Below are 22340 nucleotides of genomic sequence, written 5' to 3'. Positions count from 1 at the left end.
TAAATAGACAGTGCAGGGGAACAGCATTCTGCTGGGAGACCACATTTACTCTGTGGGGTTCTTTCAAGGCAGTTCTTGGAGTTGGCACATAGATCAGAAACAACATCTTCTGGATCCAGATCATATATGTGAACAAAGAAACCTTTGTCCTATCTTGGGCAAGAGTAAGAACCACGGACATCAGAAAAAGGGCAGCTTTGGAACAAAGGGCCTTGCTTATCACATCAAACATTGCCTCTTAGAACAACTCCTTAATCCACTCCAGTGGGTAAATATTTGATCTGGTCATTTCCAAGAAAAAGGTGAATTTCCTTTTTTGCCAAGGGCAGAGTTCTTGGTTTCCTTATCTCTGCCAGCATTAGGGTTCTTTGGAACTAGTTTCCCCACCCAGTTCATTAGATCGCTATATAATCAGAACCAGAGGGATCCAGTGCACACAGCTGGAACGCATCTTCAGGAACAAAGAGCTGGAAACCATCTTCAGCTGGAGCCACTGTTCCAGATTTTTGCAAGATTCTTACCCCTGGGTAATCTACCGCTGTATTTTTTTCATATATACATACGATTTCTAGCCACTTAGCTATTTCTATGAAACAATTTTCCCCCCTTTAAAGCCTATGGGCCCAACTTATGAACTAAGAAAAAATGAACCAGATTGTAAAGTTTAAAATGAGAGCAGATTTCTTTTGGTATTGTGTGTGTGTGGGTGTGGGTGTGTATGAAGGGAGATTAGTGAGCCTGGGAGCAAGTGAAGGGTTAGAAGGGATTCCTGAATTGTGATAAAATCCCCAAAGACCTGGGGAAGCCATTTGCTGAAGGGCATCTGGATGCCCCCAGTGAACAGGCATTAAATGTGGCAGAGCAAGAAAAGAAACAAAAAGAATGCTTTTAGCCCTTTTCTTCTAATCTTCTCTACTAATTTTTTTTACTTTAAAAAAAGTTTTTAAAAAATATATATTTTATTCTTTTTTTTTTTCTTTTTTTTTTTTTTACAGAGAAGAAAGGAGAGGGATAGAGAGGGAACATGGGTCAGCTGCCTCCTGCACACCCCCTACTGGGGATGTACTCGCAACCAAGGTACATGCCCTTGACTGGAATCGAACCTGGGACCCTTCAGTCCACAGTCTGACGCTCTATCCACTGAGCCAAACCGGTCAGGGAAAGAAAAAAAGAAGTTTTGATTGCTCTTTAAGAGCCAAGTGGAACACATCCAAGATCAAAAGAAGTTACACTGGCAGGCTGAAGGAAAGAAAGAAGGAAAAGAGATAAAGGGAGGAGTATGCATTGGGTGTTATGCTTTTCGCTTTGAGGGATATTGCCCGAGAATATATAAAAGTGTGAAGCCATATGGAAATTATAACCATAGTTACTCATCATAGACTGTAAGTTAAGTCCCTGGTGTGTAAAGTTGGACAAATATCTTGAATACAAAACATTGGCTGAGGAGAGAGGAAGAGAATATTCATTCTTGTGAAGATTAAAGGATGGGTTTGAGACAGATGATAAAGTTAGTCTGAAGAACAGTGAGGATATATTTCACTGACAAAAAGCTGACTGACACTTATGTGCTTGAATATGGAAGGTTATGTGTGAGTGAGTTTGACCACCAGATGTGAGGCTCTAAGCCCTTGACCTAGGCAGATTCACTTCAGTAGCACAAATAATCTGTCTCATACTTGTTTTCTCCCAAATTGATTGTACCTCTTTAGGGGAAATTTAGGATTGAATATATGAGTGAGAAAGTTGTGAGTGGGGGAGCAGATATTAGAAACTGGTGGCCATGGTGTGTACTGGCTGGGCTTTGGTTTCTGGATGTCTTAGGGATTCAAGATTACAATACGCCTGAGCAAAATTTAGCTAAGTTCTTACAGAATTAATGTGCAAGTTCTGCAAGTTTGAAGGAAAGATTTTTCTTTACCTCTCCAGACTGGGATGGGAGGCCTTCAATCTCCACCAGCAAGTGGCTTTGTAGGATGTAAAGCCCCTGTGTGGCATCAGTCCAGGGCCTTAATTAGAGGTGGTCTATGGGTTTTCCTTATACACTGAGCCTTAAGAAATGATACATCTCAGTGAGATTGAGTCTCAGTTCTCCTTATCATCTATTTGTTTCACAAGGTGCCTTCTACTATCAACAAAACTTATACAAACTTGTCTCTGTAATTCCACTAGACTTTTGCCAGTAAAACAGGAAAATATTCTGTTATGCTTAAATAGAACCATAGAATTTTATATTTTAGAGTTGGGAACTCTCTCATTCTATAGATGAACAAACTTAAGCCTGGAGAGGAAAATGAAGTCAATCACTAAAAAAATTTTTAAAAATTGAGGGTCTACTGTGAGGCAGGCACTGTGATTCAAGGTGAATAACATGGGCTCTGCCCTCCTGTAGAGTGTACACTAGTAGGAAACACTGACAAGGAGATAGGTGATTGAATAACAGCTTAGAAATGGCACCCGTGGAAATTTGCAATAGATATATCTTTACTTGGTGATATCCTTGCGAGCAGATCCTGAGCTGTATGACTCTTGCTTTGACACTTGTATCTACTGGGGTGTCCTTGGTCTCAATAACTAAGCACAGAGTGTTTGGACAGACTCTAGTCAGGCCCAGCAGCTCACACTACCTTCTTTGAACAAAGATATTCCCACAACTTGTAGAGCACTGGCACATCTTGCAAGGACCCATGGTCTCCACTACCTCATGGAAGATGTTGGCAACATTTCTACCCACCACTGCCACCTAATGACTCTTTTGGCTACTACAGCTCTGGCTCTACTTGATTTTGAACTCTGGGTTTCTGGCCCCAGGCAGAGAGGTGTTGACTTGGTGACCCTAAGGTCCTATTTCATCTTGGGAACCTTAGAAGACAATATTTGTCTATTGAAGAATAAGAGACCTAAATGAATCCAAATCAATAAACCTTTGATGAGGTCTTCCACAAAACTAGAAAAAGAAAACACACCCAGAAGACTAAAAAGCACAGTGTAAATGTAAAGAGCTTGGCAAATGGGGAGCATGGCAGGCCGGCAGCTGTGTTGAAGCAGTGGCCATGTATGAATACTTGTTATTCTTTTAGGGCTGGCTCTTCTGTCTTCAGTCATGAATCACATTTTTGCTCAAGTTCCAAGAACATGCTTTCACTTGATTCTATTACAAGTTATAATTGATGTTCTTAATGGAAAAATTTTCAGCTGTTGTTTATTTCAGTATTGTGGGATGAACAACATTTTTCTTAGTGTATAATTTGGTATTCTTCAACAGTGTGCCAAATTTGTGTATCATTATTAAGAATCAGACAAGGGGTATCATGCCAAATGATTATGAGAAAGAGTGTTCACTTTGCTCACTCTCTCACACGCCTTCCCATGAAACCATCAGAACCCTGGATTTCCGGGTCTTTCTAGATTCACAGACTTACTCCAAGGGCTGTTTAGTAATACTACAGGCTTAGAGCTAGAACCTGTGGCATCTTTAAGGGTATAAAAACACTTGACATGAAAATAATGTTTATTGAGTTAGAAAAGTACAAAATAAAGATTGCTAATTAATTTAATGTCTATGAAAATGTACCATTTGTCTTTTAATTTAGGATTTATATGAATCACATCACACTTAAGAATAAATTGAAGGTCCATTTTTTTCTCCCATTGTAAGAATTTCTCATTAAGTGTGATGGTTGCTAAGAAATCATAGCCAATCATAAAGTAAATAAGTTGCTCATTCACAAACCATTTGAAAAGTAAAATTATAAAAATCAGTTTCAAATTTTTGTGAAAAGTCACTTTTATTATTGGATATGGGAGTACTCACATAGATTTGATATAATGTGGGGGGAAGATATGACAGTTTTTAAAGGTTCTGAATGTTCTTTAATTTTTTTGCCAAAGAACTAAAGATATTGTCAGAAACCTCTTGCTGCAAACACCAAATAGTTTTCAGTTCTCAAATCTTCACATTTCTTAACACATAAAGTTTTAAAAGTTCATAAGAAATTTGTTTTCTATTTTGTTATAATCTATGCTTGTTTAATTCCATTTTAATAGCTATCATTGAGATAAAATCAAACTCCAGGAAGAAGCATTATATTTACTTTATGGGTTTATTTGTCTGTGATACACTGCCCCTGGGGAGTTTGAGTTCTACAGTTTAGACTGAAAACTCTTGAGAGATGATGGTAGCAATTCTCTACTCTTCCTTATTCTTTTTTTTTAAATACTTTATTTATTTAATTTTTAAATCCTCAACCCAGGATATTTTTTCCATTGATTTTTTAGAGAGAGTGGAAGAGAGAGAGAAAGACAGACAGAAATATTGATGTGAAAGAAACACATTCATTGATTGGGTGCTATAGGAGCCCCAACCAGGGCCCTGGCCAGGAAGGAGCCTGCAACCTAGGCACATGCCCTTGACCTGAATCAAACACTTCTTTGGTCCACAGGCTGACACTCTATTCACTGAGCCAAACTGGCTAGGGCTTATTCTTCTTTTCAAGAAGACGTTAAGAAATCATTACAGCCAATTATAAAGACTTCAGCTTGAGGAAAAGTTCTGAAGAGGCTTTTTTTTTTTACACTTGATCTTAGCCAAAAGGCCAAGAAGCTATTGAAGAGGTTGTTTTTTTGTTATTGTTGTTTTTTTTATCACATAGTAACATCATATGCCTATTGTATAACAGTCTATGTACATTTATAAGGAAACTAGAAAATATTCTCTGAGAATAATCCACATTGTTCCTAAGAATAAGCTTGAATTCCTCCTTCTGCAGTCTTCTGTAAAAGTTGACCCCAGACCCACTTCCAGGAATTGCATTGATTTTTCCATGCTCCTCTCTGTTTTTTTCTAAATAGTACAGAATAATTCCACCTTTAGCCACAAACCAACTAATTCTTGGGGAATTAGGTCTGTGCCCCTTCACCTAAGGGCAAAATTGCTCTCAACTGCTCTCCTTATAGCCAGCTGGTTTATTAACTTGAATACCTGGAATACTGACTTTAACAATCCTCTGATTCACCCTTTCCTGGGTTTAGGGTTCATTAGAAGTCCTTCTTTGACCTCTTTGGTCAGTATAGCTCAGTTGTTTGAGCATCATCCCACGCACCAAAGGTTGCCGGGGTTGACGGTTTGATTCCTGGTCAGATCAAACCCCTGGTATTGGTTTGATCTCTGGTCTGGGTGCCAATAGGAGGCAACCAATAAGATGTTTCTCTCTCACATCAATGTTTCTCTCTCTCTCTCTCTCTCTCTCTCTCTCTCTCTCTCTCTCTCTCTCTCTCTCCTCTCCCTTCCTTTATCTCTAAAATAAATTAAATGTAATTTTTTCAAAGTCCATCTTTTTTATATGTCTCCTATCTTACTGTCTCATCTCAGTGAACTGGAGCTCCCATTACTTCCCCATGGATGCTACATCTCCTTTTAGGGAGGACTTGGTATGTCTTACTGGTTTCTGTGTGCCAGGGCCTACCTAGCACAGTGCCTTGTACCCAGAGGAGCTTATATAATATTTGTTAGTCAATTAATTAATAAATGAATTAGAGTGTGAATGGATATTGCAATGCTATGACTGATAGAAAGGTAAGTACTCAGTGAGTCTGAAGGGATAGGAAAGAATGTTTGGGACTGGAAGTTGTGTTCAGGAAATTTTTTTTTTTTAATTTCTTTATTGATTAAGGTGTCACATATTTGTCCTCATCCCCCCATTCCCATCCCACATCCCTCCCCATGGATGCCCCAACCCCCTGTTGGACTTAACCATTGGTTAGGCTCTTATGCATGCACACAAGACCTTTGGTTGATCTCTCCCTTCTCCCCCCACCCTCCCCTATCCTCCCTCTGAGGCCCGATAGTCCGATCGATGTCTCCTTGTTTCTGGTTCTGTTCTTGTTCATCAGTCCATGTTGTTCATCATTTCCCCTAGATGAGCGAAATCATGTGTCACTAGAGATGTACTTATAAGAATTGAATGTGCGACGAGCAATAATAGTTATGCTGACAGGCAAATGAATCAGTCAGTAGTGAGTTTCTTTCTGGACCAACAGTTCTTTTGAGACCCAATATCAATGTCCACCAGTTCCTTATGAGTATATGTTGGCACTGACCCCTCAGGTCTGGATGGTGGACAAATGGTGGTATTGCAGGTTCGACTCCCTCTGGTTTGGTCTCGGCCGGACCCGGGGCCAGGCTCACCCGGATCCAGGGGCCCACTGCCTCACCCGGATCCGGGGCCAGGCTCTCCCGGATCCAGGGGCCCGCGGCCTCACCCGGACCCGGGGCCAGGCTCACCCGGCTCCAGGGGCCCGCGGCCTCACCCGGACCCGGGGCCAGGCTCACCCGGATCTGTGTTCAGGAAATTTTAGATTGATTTTCCAAAGTATTGGCTTGACAAGAAATGTGAGATTAATGAGGAAAAGAAAATATGCAATTTAGGTGACAGAGGGTACCTGACTCATGATGCCCTGTGCTTTTAGCCTAATTTCCCTTTTTAGCCTAATTTGCCCCAGCATACCTTTTTCCCTTGGCAGAAGCCTTTGTTAGTAAAGATGATGATGGACCTAGGTCCCCTGTTGCTAGTCTTCATTCTGGGTCTGGGTCGGACCCCACTGATCCTGGCTCAGAATGACAGCAGGTACAGACACTTCCTGGCCCAGCACTATGATGCCAATCCAAGTGTCCACAATGGCACATACTGTGAAACCATGATAAGGACATGAGGGTCCCCCCCGGCCTCCCTGCCGGTACGGAGCCACAGTAGGGTCCAGAGACATAGTTGTTGCCTGTGAACATGGCTTGCCTGTCCCTTTGATGAGTCCTTTTACCGTCCATAACCAGCAAGCCCCTGGCCCAGAGTTGACTCTGCTCTCCATTCCTGGAATTTCCCCACATACTCCAAAACAGTGGTGACTATATTCATTGACAGGGGCCCAGAAAATGAGTTGCCTGGATCTTTTGTTTTCTGTTTTACAACATGTTAATAAATAAAAATGTCTCTGAAATCAGTAAGAATCAAAGTCTTCTCATTAATTCTTGGCCTATTGATTTTTCCCCATTTTCTCTACTCAGCTGCCCCCAGAGAGGATGGCATGGAATACAAATGCCCTTTTCCCTGTCAGTTAGTGCCTTCTCAGTCAATAGGAAGGTAGACTTCCCCTTCCTGTGAGTGGAAAGATAGATGTAAATTCATCTTACAGAGAGAGCTGGGAAATTGCAGGGCTCATGGCTGCTAAGCAAAATTTTCATGAGAGGCAAATTGTTCTTGCTTTCAAATAAGTCAATATTACTTTTATAAAAGTTAAACTAAAAGGAGTAGTGTTTAGAACTAAATACCAACAGATTAATTAAACTTTATATCTACCTCTCTCTTAAACTTTCTTTTTCCTCTCTGTTTCTCTCTCTCTCTCTCTCTCTCTCTCTCTCTCTCTCTCTCTCTCTCTTTCCAACACATACACCAACACACCGACACACACACACACACACACACACACACACACACACACACCTGCATGAATACCAAAATTCACTCCTGGTACCCACCTCTTGTCTTAGGCAGGAGGTAATTTTGAGTTGTATTGACCAGACTGCTCCCAGGGTACTCTTGTGGTTATTTCTCATAAAGTTAAAAAATTTGATTTTCTCCTGAATCTTTTACTTTATCAATGGATGTCAGGCAACTGTGAGGTCTTTGGGAATTTATAGAAAGATTCCAAGCTTATCTCTTATTCTTCTTCATCTAGATTTGTTTTCATGTAAACAGACACTCTCTTTATAAAATACTAGAGACTCGATGCACGAAATTTGTGTAAGGGTAGGCCCATGCACCCCGGCTGCCTCGGGGCCCCACCATCTACCCACTGGTGGTTCCAGAGGTCTAATTAGCATATTAGCTCTTTATTATATAGCATACTAATCAATTTACAGATTTTGTGGTTAACTTTTGGTAATCTAATTTCTATCAACAGATGCCTGAATATTTTATTTAGAAAGTAGTTGTCAATAAATTACAATTATGAATCACTAGTTTTGCTGTCTTGTGAACATATGACTGTGCTTGTCAAGGTATTCACAATGGTGCCCTCTCCTGCTGCCTACATTGCCCTGAAATGGGCCAAAAGCCTTGCTTTTTCAATACCCAGGTTATAGATAAGTGTCCAGGTGCCACCAAGGAGAGCCCAATCTCACTGAAAGCATTTAAAGTTATACAGGAAGAAATGGGGAAGTAAATTACTGGTGCACACTCAGCACATGAATCTTTCTTCCTTGACTTATCCTATTTCAACAACTTGATATCATTATCATTTCCTAAGATAGTAGGAAGAAGAGTTTTCCAAATCTCTCCTAATAGAAATTTACCTTATTGTAAAATCTCAAAAACCCCTTAGAAAGTGAGAAAGGTCCAGATGTTGGCAGAATATTTGGACCTTTTTCTCAGGTTCTCCAACTAGTACCTTCACCCTGATATGATGCAAGACGACTTCCATAGAGATCATTGACCTACTCAAGGTCTTTTAGGGCAGTCCACGAGTATGAACCATTATTATATTGAGTGTGCCATAGCTGTGAAAATACATATTTTTCTCCAAAAATCTGCTTAGAGTATTATCATTGCATTCTCTGCTCTGGTGTTAGGGCAAATGACTGTTTCCTAGGAAATCACATGGCAGTGGGATGGGGCTGCTTGCTGACCTGCTGATGGAACTAGAAGCTGGGTAGCCAATCCTAGCACTTTTTTCTCTGGGTCTCTTGTTCTCTCACAACCTAAAGCTGTTTAAAATGAAATGTCATGTGAAAGGCAAGTCACTCTGTATCTCAAGTGAGTATTTTGAGGAATTGAAGTCCTGGTCAACTGTTTTTGTTAACTTTGCAGGGAAAAGTAAACAAAAACCTAAAAATGCCCAAGCCCTTTGAAGAATGGTGATATGCAAGGAAGACAATTCCACTCAATTTGCCATGGAAATTTTTCTGTAGGGACAGAGCATAAAATCTAGTAGCTGAGATATTTCAACTTAAAAACAGCCTTCTAATTTTGAAGGAATACATGTACTCCACAAAATAAAGGAGAGGGGAGCAACAATATATACAAATTTGTGTAGTCATATTATTTTATCCAGATTGAAAGAAGCAAAGGAAACCAAGAAAAATGGAAATTGCAAAAATGATCATTGCCAACACTTACTGAGAACTTACCATGTACCTGGCATTATGATAAGCACTTAACATTGATTTTATAATTTATTCCACATAACATCCCTAAGATGTAGGTATTATTATACTCACTAATGAGGAATAACGCTGAGAGAGGTTAAGTAATTTTCCCAAGATCATATAGGTAAAGTGGCAGAGCTAGTTCTTTGGGATCACAATATCAAAAGAAGTTCTTATTGAGAATCAATGTGGTAGAGTGGAGGAAGCTTTTGGGACAAGCTCTGACCAAAAAGTATGTGTTGGGATGGTTTGGGGATCAATTCATTTTCTGTTGCAGCTAGAGTCTTGAGATACACTCATTGATGGCTACTTTGGACTTGTTGGCCAATATTTGTTGGTGGCTTATTAAATCAGTTTGTTATTGTGGCCGAGGCTGTGGATTTAGTTTAGGTCTTCTCTGGAGCCAGTTATCTTTCTAAATCATATATTGGACACCAAGAAGCAGGATGAGAAAAAGTTAGACAGTCCCAGGCAAAATAAGAAGTGCAAGATTAACCATGCAAGATTAGATTTGGGGAAAATAACCAAAGTACATTGTTGTGATGAAGCTATGATCTAAGTGCTAAGTGTACCTTCAGAAATTTTATCCATTAGTCTAAGGATGAGGAGTTAATCAAGCATCATTTATCCCTTCTACTCTTGTTCCCACACTGTTCACTTCTCTATCTTCCTAAGTCCATATCTCATATCTATAGCTATAGACACTCTAATGTAACCTAGAGCTTTCTAGCTTTTCGTATACAAGCAAAAGGTGGCTGTGACTATAGGAGATAGCATTTTAAAGAATGAAGTTATGTTTGAAACTGGTATGCAGGTCCCTCATCAGCCATTTCAGTCACCCAGACAGTGTGACCTGCCATCATGAAGCAGCATCTTTGAAAACAAAGGACAGTAGTACCCATACACATCAAACCAGGACTTCAGCTACAATCAGCCCATGGACTGCATATTAGAAATGGGTCTGTATGACCCTCAAAAAATTGTGCTTTCTGTTTTGGGTTGCTCACTTCCTGTTGAGTCAGAGATTAATTTTATTTGCTCTAGTACAGCAATTTTCAACTGGTATGCCACAATAATTTTTAAAACATGCAATACCTGACTATTTAGTCAGGAGCACTGACTCTTTTCTCTTAGATTGTCAAATTAAAAAATGACAACCAACACAATAGCTGCCTGTTGTGAATGAATCAAAATTATACCTATTTATTTTGTCAGATTGACAAATGATATATTTTTTGGTGTGCTGCAGAATTTAATAATTAGTTTATGTGTGCCATGAGATGAAAAAGGTTGAAAATCACTGCTCTAGTGAGTCAGCCCTGCTTCAATGCCAGGGTCAAGGAGAATCACAGTTCATGAGTTCATGCCAATCGCGGGAGTGACTGTCAGATGGCAGCATTTAGCTAGTTGGTGTTGGTGAGGGATTCCCACTTCCACTCCTACCCTATTCTACCCCTGATTAAACTCTGTTGCTAGAGAGAAGCAACTCTGAACATAAATGTCTTGAATATCCTGAATATTTGGGGAGTGGAAAGAGAGAGGCAGCAGAAGATGTGGGAAAAGCACTGATTTTAGAGTCAGATAGGTCTGGGTGTCTTTCTCTACTAGGTCAACAGAAGCAATGTTCTGACACTATATGGCAATGTTTTCTTTGTTGTGGCTCTGAAGGTTTTTGTTTAGTGTTTGTGTTGTTTTTAAACTGTATTAAACATATGTTTATTTTCCACTGCCAAAAGTGCCAACAAAAGGATTCTGCAAGTAGAGACAACAGAAAACTATCAACAGCTATTGACAAGACAGACACAGCATCAAGGATACATGCATGATATGGAATATATCACCAGGGCCTAGTTTTTGGTTGTGCATAGCAGCAAGGAAAAAAGACAGTCTAAGTCCTCTTTTGTGGCAATTGTGCTGTTGAGATTTATTTTTAAAATTTCTTTTGTCAGTCAATTCCACAAGCCATTTTGTTTCATCCCTCGTTTTGTTTCTTAGTTCACTCAACCAATATTTACTATCTTCAGAGCACTTTGGCTGGATACTCTTTTTTTTTTTTACTTTGTTTTTGTTTTTAAATAGGATTAGCAAGATTTCCAAAACGACTTGATTTTAATACCATTAAAAGAATGCCAACTTGGTGACAAAGGTGAAGGAATTAAGAAGTACAAATGGCCAGTTTTAAAAATAGCCATGGGGATGCCAAGTCAGTATAGGAAATACAGTCAATAACGTTGTAATAATGATATATGGTGTCAGATGGGTGCTAGACTTATGTGGTGATCACTTCTTAAGCTATATAAATCAGTATACATGTAGTACAGTATGTCAACTGTTATTTAATTTTTTTAATTTAATAAAAGAATAGACACATGAGAGGAAAGGCTAACCCTAAAGGTTACTCTATCCTTTTTTCCTACACCTTCCTCAATTCCAAGATTTCAGGAATTAAAATCAGTTCACAAACTCTCATTGGCATATCCTATCTATTCAAATCTTTGGGAATCAGTCTCCAGGGAACCGAACACTCTCCAAAGATCACATGACTAGAGAATTTCCTCAAGAGACAGACAACTCCAGTGTAATTTAGATCTGCCTTTTCACACCCTGGCCATATAGGACATATACACCTGGGCTTCCACCTGTTCAGTCTCTGCCCTGAGTCATTATACTGGATACAGCATCGTGTCTCTATAAGAGAGAAAAGCTCTTGCTTTCAGAGAAGATCATGTTTGCAAACTTTATACTCTTTAGGAAGCAGTGATGAGAAAAGTTGTGAGCAGAGAAGTGGGGAGGAAAGAGTAGACTATAGAGTTGAGGAAATATCAACTTGCCATTCTCAAGACCTCTCTCTGGTGCCCATTTGTTACCTTCCTTTCTCCTTCCCCTTGGTTTCTCTCCAGGCACCTCCAAGGTGGTGATGGCTCTCCAGAAGACCCTTTCATTGCTTCTGCTCTTGCTGCTGACCCTGCTGGGGCTGGGGCTGGTGCAGCCCTCCTATGGCCAGTTCATGTACCAACGATTCCTGCGGCAACATGTGGACTCTGAAGAGACAGGTGGCACCGACTTGTACTGCAACATGATTATGCAAACACGGGGGATGACGAGGCCTACGTGCAAGCAATTCAACACCTTCATCCATGCAGACATCGGGGCCATTAATAACATCTGCAGGAACCCCAACATCCAGTGCAAGAATGGCAAGATGAACTGCCATAAGGGTGTAGTGAGAGTCACAGACTGCAGGCTTACAGCAGGTTCCCCGGGAAACTGCAGATATCAGGGCAGGGGCAGCTCTAGGAGTGTGGTCATTGCCTGTGATGGTAAACCCCTGGTGCCTGTGCACGTTGACGGATAGATGCTATCCTGAAGCAGTTATGGCCTCGTAGTTGACCTTTTACTTACTCCTTGAATAGCAATGAGTAATGCATTTGAGCTATGTCTACTTATGTCTACTTCTTTTTCTCTATATAATCTATTCTGTTAAATGCATCAAAGAGAAATGGAGACATAAACATATAACAGGACTGGGCTTTCTATAATAAAATTTTCTATAAACTCTTCTGATTCCTTTTATAATACTGGTCAGCATAGCTCTCTCAAATCCTATCTTCTGGAATTTCGTCATTATATGTGTGATATAGCATTTCGCATATTTTAAGGTATTTCCATCTCAGTTATCTAATTTTAATACCACCGCACCCCTGTGATGTTCATGTTGCTACAAAAGGGGCCCAAAGTTAAAGGATTTGCTGAAGAACATGAAGATGTGAAAAAGCTGATACAAAAAAATCCATTTAAAAAAACATCCATTTCAACTGGCTACTAATCCTACTTCATGACAGGTAGTGCTTTAAAAGTAACTGCTTTTTGATATTCTCAAAAGTCAGCTGTTGGGGGAAGCATTAAACATTTAGAAATATGAACTGGAAAAATGAGATCTCTGTCTGTATAATTTGGCAACCTAGTTATGTTTGTATCTAATAAGATTAAGAAATAATACAGAAACTTTCTTTTTCTCTTCACAAACTTTTGAATCATAGTAGTAAGTCAGATTATTAACAGTGTACTAGATCAGTAAGACTCATTGTCTCTTCCTGACTGGAAAGATTATTCATGTTTTCTTTGTAATAAAGAACTCAAACTACAGATATCTGTGAATATGGTGCTATGTTTCTTGTGTGGGATTTCTTTTCTTTTATCTTTTTAAAATTCTTTTCTAGTTTATAAACATGCACGAACACCTTTATACCCTCATAAACTGGTCCATGACACAGAAACATTTGTGTCATTTACTAAAGACAATTCTTACACCCTTCCCTTTTCTCTTTGATTATTTTGAAACATATTGGAGAACAGAGATGTATGAAGACACTAGCAGCTAAAAATGTAAGTATGTATGTGAGTGTGTGTGTGTATGTGTGTGTGTGTGTGCACGTGAAAGGACTAAACTGAAAATATTTTAATTAAAGGAAATATACATTGTTTATGTTTAAGGTGTGCAACCTCATTCAGTATACTAGTACATATGCATTGTGAAAGAATCACTACAATCAAGGTAATTCACCTATCTGTTACTTCACATGATTACCAAAAGTGACCCCATTTTGGATTGCTTTCTACTCCATTCTTTTCAACACTACTGAACATCATAGCTTAGCCCACCAATTTCTTCTGACTACATATTGCTTTCACACCAGTGTAAAGTTAAAAAATCCTAGGCATGAAAAATCCTATATAATAAAAGAGTAGTATGCAAATTGTCCCCTGGACCGGGAGTTCGACCAGGGGGTGGGGCCAGCTGGGGCAAGGGAAGGAGGCCCTGGCCTACAGCAGCAGGCGGCTGGGGGAAGGGAGGGAGTACCCGGTCAGTAATCGGCAGCCGGCAGCTGCTAACGAACCTACCAGTGCACAGATTTGGTGACCTAGGCCTCTAGTTCATAAATAAAATGGTGGATCATTTTTGCTAATCCATGTCACCAAACTAAAACTTAACAACTAACCATATTTCAGCCTCTTCCACAGTTGAAATTTTAAACCAATCAATTTAGAATTACCTGATCAGCACTGGTGAGGTAATATGGCTGATAAGACCTTCTGCCTTCCCCTGAATGAAGGTGTCCTTGCTTAAAATAATCCATTCTTCTAACTACATAGTCCCACCCTCTTTCTGCTTGTAAAAACCCTCCATTTTGTACAACTCACCGAAGCACCTTTCTAGTTGCTAGATGGCATGCTGCCCAACTCCTGAATTGCTTAATAAAGCCAATTAGATCTTCAAACTTACTTGGCTGAATTTTGTTCTTTAGCTCCTGCCTCCAGGGCCTTGTCATTCCTTTGTACCCAGAAGACTGTGTTTGATGTATGATCCCTTTGCTCCAGGCTCTTCATTTTACCTTATTTTATTTTTCTTTGCACCTTTTTCTTCCTCACTTCTCTTTCTTTCCTCCCATTTCTCTTCTCCTATCTCTGTATTAGTTTTTTTTCCTTTCCCTTCTTTTTTATCCTTTCTAAAAATGGATCTTCTTTATCTTCTTTATTGATGTGTCTCTGTTGGTTTATTCATATATCTAATTTCCTTTTACCTGCTCCTGTTCCATTTCTCCTTCTCTTTTCTTTCTCCTCCTACTCAATTTTACCTTTTTTCCTCTTTCTTTTCTTGCTCTTTTCTTCTCTTAATTTTTTAACTTGTTTCATTTCCTAAATTCCTATCTGCTCTCTCCACTACTCTCTGTTTCAAAAACTTTTTTCAATATTTATTTTTCTCCTGCCTCTATTCCAAACCGTGATCCTTCCCATATTCGTCCAATTCCTCAACCTTATATTTTCTATTTAAGCTCTGCATCTATAGATTCTGCTCTCTCCTTTTCTTTGGGGGGGGGGGTGTTTTTTGTTTGTGCTTTTTTTTATTTATTTGTTGTGTTTCCTCCCCATAGACTTCCTTTCTTTCTTTATTCTTTCTCACTATCATTCTTGTTCTCTTTTCTATTTTCTAAATCTCTTTTCTCTAGCTGTCACTTTTATTAGGGTTATAGGTGTCTTGTGTACATTCATGTTCTGTTCCTCCTGTGTTGTGTCTTGTCATATTGTGTTATGTGCCATTCAGTCAGCATCTCCAAAACGTTGGCATAATGTGGTAGGAAGTGAGCCACATGATCAGACATCTTGAGAGGCAACTCCATCCATGAGTGGGACAATAACATTAAAGACCAAACTCTATCACGAGAACCCAAATATTTCAAGTAGAGGGCCTCCCTAGAAATCTCAGCCAAGGAGACCTGAGACACTGAACCACTGGGTCCACCAAAATATCTACTACAAAAAACCAATTCAAAAAATCTGGGTGGCATAGCAGTTTGATCCAATACATGAAAACAATTACAAAGCAATAGCAAAAATAGGGAGACAAAGAAACACTCCCAAATGAAAAAAAAAAAAAGGAGGAATCACGAGAAAAGGAATGAAATGCAATAGAGGCAAGCAATTTGTCAAAGAAAGAATTCAGAGTAATGGCTATAAGGATGCTCAAATGTCTGGATCAGAAATTCACCAAGATGTGTAAGAATTAAGATGAAAGAATGACATAGCAGCAATAAAGAACACAATGGAAAGTTTCAACAGTAGACTAGTTAGAAGACAAGGTAGAAAAAACACCAAAGCAGAACAAATGGGAAAAAAATTAAAAAGCAGGAAGAGAGTCTAAGGGAGTTCTGGGACAACATGAATCAAAACAACATCAACATAACAGACATGCTAGAAGGGGAAGAAGCTGAGAAAGGAATAGAAAACTTGTTTGAAGAAATAATAACAGAAAACTTCCATGACTTTGGGAAGAAAAAAGCCACATATGTCTAAGAAGCACAGAGCGTTCCAAACAAGATGAATCCAAAAAGACACACACCAAGACATATCATAATATATTGGCAAATGTTAATGACAAAGTAAGTATCTTAAGGGCTGCCAGAGAGAGAGACAGAGAGTTACCTACCAGGGACTATCAACTGATTTCTCAACAGAAACACATTAGGCCAGAAGGTAATATAAAGAAGTGTACAAAGTGATGAAAAGCAAGGCAATTAATCCTAGAATACTCTGTCCAGCAAGGCTATCATTCAAAAATGCAGGTGAAATCAGGAACTTCGCAGATGAAAAAAGACTAAGAGAGTTTATTACCACCAAGCCAGCAGTGCCAGAAATGCTAATAGGATTGTTGTAAATAGAAGAAATAGAAAGGGAGGAAGGAACACAGGCATAAAGAGTAAAAATGGATACAAACAAGAACCTATCAATAATAACCTTAAATGTAAAAGGATTAAATGCTCCAATCAAAAGACATAGGGTAGCCAAATGGATAAGAAAACATGACCCGCCCTAACCGGTTTGGCTCAGTGGATAGAGCGTTGGCCAGTGGACTCAAGGGTCCCGGGTTTGATTCCAGTCAAGGACATGTACCTGGGTTGAGGGCACATCCCCAGTGGGGGATGTGCAGGAGGCAGCTGATCGATGTTTCTCTCCCATCGATGTTTCTGACTCTCTATCCCTCTCTCTTCCTCTCTTTAAAAAAAATCAATAAAATATATTAAAAAGAAAACATGACCCATGTATATGCTATCTATAAGACACCCACCTCAGAACAAAGGACTCACACAGACTGAAAGTGAAGAAATGGAAAAATATTTTTTCAGGCATATGGAAGTGAAAAAAAAAAGCTGGGGTAGCAATACTTATTTCTGACAAACTTGACCTCAAAGTGAAGGCCATAATAAGAGATAAGGAAGGCCACTTCATAATATGAAAGGGATCGATTCAACATGAGGCTATAATTCTGATAAACATATATGCAACCAATACATTAAAAAAACTTATGGAAGATATTAAGGGAGAGATTGACATCAACACAATCATTGTACGGGACTTTAATACCCCATTGACATCACTGGATAAATCTTCTAGACAAAAAAATCAACAAAGAAACAGCAATCCTAAACAACTGACTAGATCAGATGGAATTAATTGACAGCTTCAGAACATGCACTCCAAAGCATGTATACATTCTTCTCAAGTGCACATAGGATATTTTCAAAGATAGAACACATATTAGGACACAGTCTAAGTGTCTACGAATGCAAGAAGGTTGAGATCATATCAAGCATGTTCTCAGATCACAGTGGCATAAAATTAGAAACCATCTACAATAAAAATAATCAAACACATGGAGGGTAAATAGCATGCTATGAAACAATGAATGGGTTACCAAAGAGATCAAAGAAGAAATAAAAAACAACCTGGAAACAAATGAAAATAAAAACACAACAATCCAAAATTTATGAGACACAATGAAAACAGTCCAGAGAGGCACTACAGGCCTACCTAAACAAACAAACAAAACAACACAAGAAAAACTGGTAATAAGATATCTAACCCTACAACTTAAAGAACTAGAAAGAGAGAAAGAAGAAAAGCCCAGAGCAAGTTGAAGGAAGGAAATAAAGATCAGCGAGAGAATAAATGATATTGAGATCATAAAAACAATACAAAAGATCAATGAAATCAAGAGCTGGTCCTTTGAAAGAATGATGAACCTCTAGCACGGCTCACCAAAAAACAAAGAGAGAGGACCCAAATAAACAAAAACAGAAATGAAACCTATGAAGTAACAACCGATCCCACAGAAATACAACTGATTGTAAAATAAAACACTATGAACAACTCTATTCCAACAAACTGGACAACCTTGACCATATGGTCATTTTCCTAGAAAAATATGGTATTCCAAAACTCAATCAGGATGAATCAGAAAACCTGAATAGGCCAATAACTACTGATGAAATTGAAGTAGTAATAAAAAAAACTTACAGCAAACAAAAGCCCTGGTCCGGACAGCTTCACACAGGAGTTTTACCAAACATTCAAAGAAGAACCAATACTGATCTTTCTTAGACTATTCTAAAAAATTCAAGATGAAGAAACACTTCTAAGCTCCTTCCATGAAGCCAGCATTACCCTAACCCCAAAACCAGATAAAGACACTACAAAAAAGAGAATTACAGGCCAATATTCCTGATGAACCTAGATGCTAAAATCCTCAACACAATATTATCAAATCACATCCATCAATACATTAAAAAGATCATACATCATGACTAAGTGGAATTTATTCTAGGGATGCAAAGCTGACACAATATCTGCAAATCAATAAACAGATACATCACAAAAACAAATTGAAAGACAAAAACCATATGATCATATTAATTGATGCAGGAAAAGCATTTGATAAAATCTAACACCCCTTTTTGATAAACATTCTCAGCAAAGTGGAAATAGAGGGATCGTACCTCAACATAATAAAATCCTTATCTGACAAACCTACAGCCAACATCACACTCAATGGGCAAATTCTAAAACCATTTCCCCTAAGAACAGGAAAAAAATATGGATGCCCACTTTCACCACTCCTGTTCCACATAGTATTGGAAGTGCTTACCATAACAATCAGCCAAGAAGAAGAAATAAAAGGTATACAAATGGGAGGGCTTAGGCAAGCCACTGCGGCTGTGCAGGTGGAGCCCTTGCACGAAATTCGTGCATGGAGGGGGGGTGGGGTGTCCCTCAGCCCAGCCTACATCCTCTCCAATCTGGGACCCCTCGAGAGATGTCCGACTGCCCTCTCACAATCCAAGACTGCTGGCTCCCAACTGCTTGCCTGCCTGCCTTCCTGATTGCCCCTAAATCGCTTCTGCCTGCCAGCCTGATCACCCCCTAACCACTCCCATGCCAGCCTGATTGATGTCTAACTGCTCCCCTGCCAGCCTGTTTGCCCCCAACTTCCCTCCTCTGCCGGCCTGGTCACCCCTAACTGCCCTCCCCTGCAGGGTTGATTGCCTGCAACCGCCCTCCCTTGCAGGCCTGGTGCCTCCCAACTGCCCTCTCCTGCTGGCCATCTTGTGGTGGGCATCTTGTGTCCACATAGGGACAGGATCTTTGACTACATGGGGGCAGCCATATTGTGTGTTGGATTGATGGTCAATCTGCATATTACTCTTTTATTAGATAGGAGGATAGAGGCCTGGTGCGCGGGTGGGGGCCAGCTGGTTTGCCCTGAAGGGCGTCCTGGATCAGGGTGGGGTTCCCTTGGGGCGTGGAGAGGCCTGAGCAAGGGGCCTGTGGTGGTTTGCAGGCCAGCCAAGCTGCTGGTGACCCAAGCAGAGGCCCTTGTATCTGGAATTTATTTACCTTCTACAATTGAAACTTTGTAGCCTGGAGCGGAGCCAAGCCTCCTGCTGGATCCGTGTCTGCCGCTAGGATTTGTTTACCTTCTATAATTGAAACTTTGTATCCTTGAGTGGAGGCCTGGGCCCACCAGAGTGTGTGGAAAGCTTAGCTTCTTCTGTTGCCGGGGAAACCCAATGGTAGCCATCTTAGCTGGGGTTAATTTGCATACTCGCCCTGATTGGATGGTGGGCGTGGCTTATGTAGCGGAGTGATGGTTAATTTGCATATTATCCTTTTATTAGAGAGGATAAGCATTGGACATTTCCTGACATTCTTGGAGAAAGTAATCTGGTGAAAGACTGAATTTCCTTTAATCAAACAATTCAATTACATTCTTGTTACTTATACATTAAAAGGATTGAAGAAATATGTACTACAGAAGTTTTGAATTGTTAAAAACATTAAAGAACATAAAATATTACTTTAAAATAGCAAAATTAAGTGTGAGATATACAGTCTATTTCATCTTTTTCTGTGTCCTTAAAAATCACTGCAAATATTTTTCCCAGAAAAAATTAAAGACAAAAATATGAGTGCCATCTTTTAGACACTTCAGCAAGACCTAAACCTCCTCTCTCCTCTCCAACTTCTCCCTCCTCCTATAGTTGTAGTCACTTTTTGTTTCTGATAAGGGAGGGAGTAAGAATGAGGGTAACTGGGACAATCTTTTATGCCAAACTCTTAGAAGGTGTTAGTTTTAGAAAAATGGACTAGACTGAGATGAAGACTCTCCCAGATTTGTTTTCTTTTCTTCATGCAATTATGTATTGTGGGAGAGTCAAGATAATTGACTAAATTAGAAGTTCATTTAGCTGTATCCATAAATCAGCTTAAATAACCTGACATACATTATAGAATAATCCCAAAAGTAGAAACAAATTCAGCAAATGTTCCAGCAGCTGTCAACTCTGGTTTCATATTAAATTCACCTGGGGGCTTTTAGAAAAACATCAATGACTAGATCCCTGTGAGATAAATACATATATTGGTTTCTGCCCCCATCCCCATTTCTGGCAAAAGGCTCCTGAAAGCCTTAAAAATTCCTAAGTGACAAGAGCACCTGCCTGAAGCCCTCTTGTTTATCATCTTTAATTCAAATTAGGCTAGGGTGCACATCCTAAGATCTCCTTCCTGAAGCAGCTTTCTCTGCCTGAATGTCTTGGGTTTGATTCCTGATCAGGGCACATACCCAGGTTTTGGGTTCAATCCCTGGTTGGGGCATGTATGGTAGGCAACTGATCAATGTTTCTCTTGCTCTCCCTCCCCTTCTCTCTCTAGACTCAATGAAAAAAAAAAAATCCTTAGATGAGGATGGAACCCAGTACCCTTCATTCCATGGGCTGACACTATATCCATTAAGCCAAACCAGCCAGAGCTATTATTATTTTTAATCCTCCCCTAAATAATCAAACCCATGACCCTTCAGTGCATGGGACAACACGCTAACCAACTGAGCCACACCAGCCAGGGCTAGAACACTATTTTACATAAGTATACTTTATTACTAAAACGTTTTACCTAAAATATTTTTATTTTATTTATATCTACTTATATGTTCTTAACAACCCTATGTGATTTCAAAATTAATTATCACCCAAGCTATTTTCTTGACAAATTATGTAACAAATATGAACTTACTTTTGTAAACCCAGGTAAAACAAAAATACCGTATTCAATATTGATAACTAAAATACGTATCTGTTTAATTAAACCAACCTTAAATTAGCTTTAATATTAAATATTTCTTTTTAGATTACAAGATTCTAAAAAATACGTGGGATGGCTTCTGTTTCTTTCTTTAAGTTATTTTTTATTTTTTGTTGTTGTTATTCCTCTCCCCAGGATATTTTTCCATTGATTTTTTTCAATTGTTTTTTTACTGATTAAGGTACTACATGTGTCCATATCTCCCCATGCCCCTCCCCACCCCACTCCCATATATGCCCTCACCCCCCAGTGTCTTGCATCCATTGGTTATGTTATATGCATGCATACAAGTCCTTCGGTTGATCTCTTACCTCCTCTCCCCCTCCCCAACCTTCCTGCTGTAATTTGACAGTCTGTTCGATGTTTCTCTGCCTCTGTATCTATCTTTTTGTTCATCAGGTTATAATGTTCTTCATTATCCATAAATGAGAGAGATCATGTGGTATTTTTCTTTCACTGACTGGCTTATTTCACTTAGCATAATGCTCTCCAGTTCCATCCATGCTGCTGCAAATGGTAATAATTCCTTCTTTTTTACATTAGCGTAGAATTCCATTGTGTAGATGTACCATAGTTTTCTAATCCAGTCATCTGCTGATGGGCACTTAGGCTGTTTCCAAATCGTAGCTGTTGTAAATTGTGCTGTTATGAACATAGGGGTGCATATATCCTTTCTGATTGGTGTTTCTAATTTCTTAGGATATATTCCTAGGAGTGGGATCACTGAGTCAAATGGGAGTTCCATTTTTAGTTTTTTTGAGGAAACTCCATACTGTTCTCCACAGTGGCTGCACCAGTCTGCATTCCCACCAGCAGTGCATGAGGGTTCCTTTTTCTCCATTGATTTTTATAAATAGTAGGATGGTGGAGGAGAGACAATGAGAAAGAAACATCCATGTGAGAGAAACACATCCATTGGTTACCTCCCCCAGGTGCCCAGACCGGGGCTGGGATTGAGCCTGCAACCAAGGTACATGCCCAAGATAGGAATAGAACCCGGGACCTTCAGTCCATGGGCCTACCTCTATCCACAGAGACAAACCCAGCAGGGCACTTCTATTTCTTAATTTAAGTAAGTATTTAATTCCATTATGCCAATAAATTATTACAACCTAATAATATCATCTGGAGACAGAAAGTATGCCATTTATAAACACAAATATCACCA

At 39.5% G+C, this 22340-nt stretch overlaps 1 protein-coding gene across 1 annotated transcript in view; it reads left to right on the top strand.

Annotated features, from left to right (window-relative positions):
- Nucleotides 1-452: 452 nt before the first annotated feature.
- Nucleotides 453-22340, top strand: part of LOC307097669 (ribonuclease 4-like) — a gene marked incomplete at its 3' end in the record, with an annotated part of 85660 nt that continues 63772 nt past the window's right edge. The window contains exons 1-2 of the mRNA XM_079767735.1: nt 453-527; nt 12097-12382. Coding sequence (XP_079623861.1) covers nt 12114-12382 — 269 coding nt within the window. The 5' untranslated portion in view covers nt 453-527; nt 12097-12113. The remainder of the gene's footprint in view (nt 528-12096; nt 12383-22340) is intronic.

The sequence above is a fragment of the Cnephaeus nilssonii genome (genome assembly GCF_951640355.1).
Source record: "Cnephaeus nilssonii genome assembly, chromosome: 4".
Classification (NCBI taxonomy): Eukaryota; Metazoa; Chordata; class Mammalia; order Chiroptera; family Vespertilionidae; genus Cnephaeus; species Cnephaeus nilssonii.
This window is presented reverse-complemented; position numbering and strand designations above follow the sequence as displayed.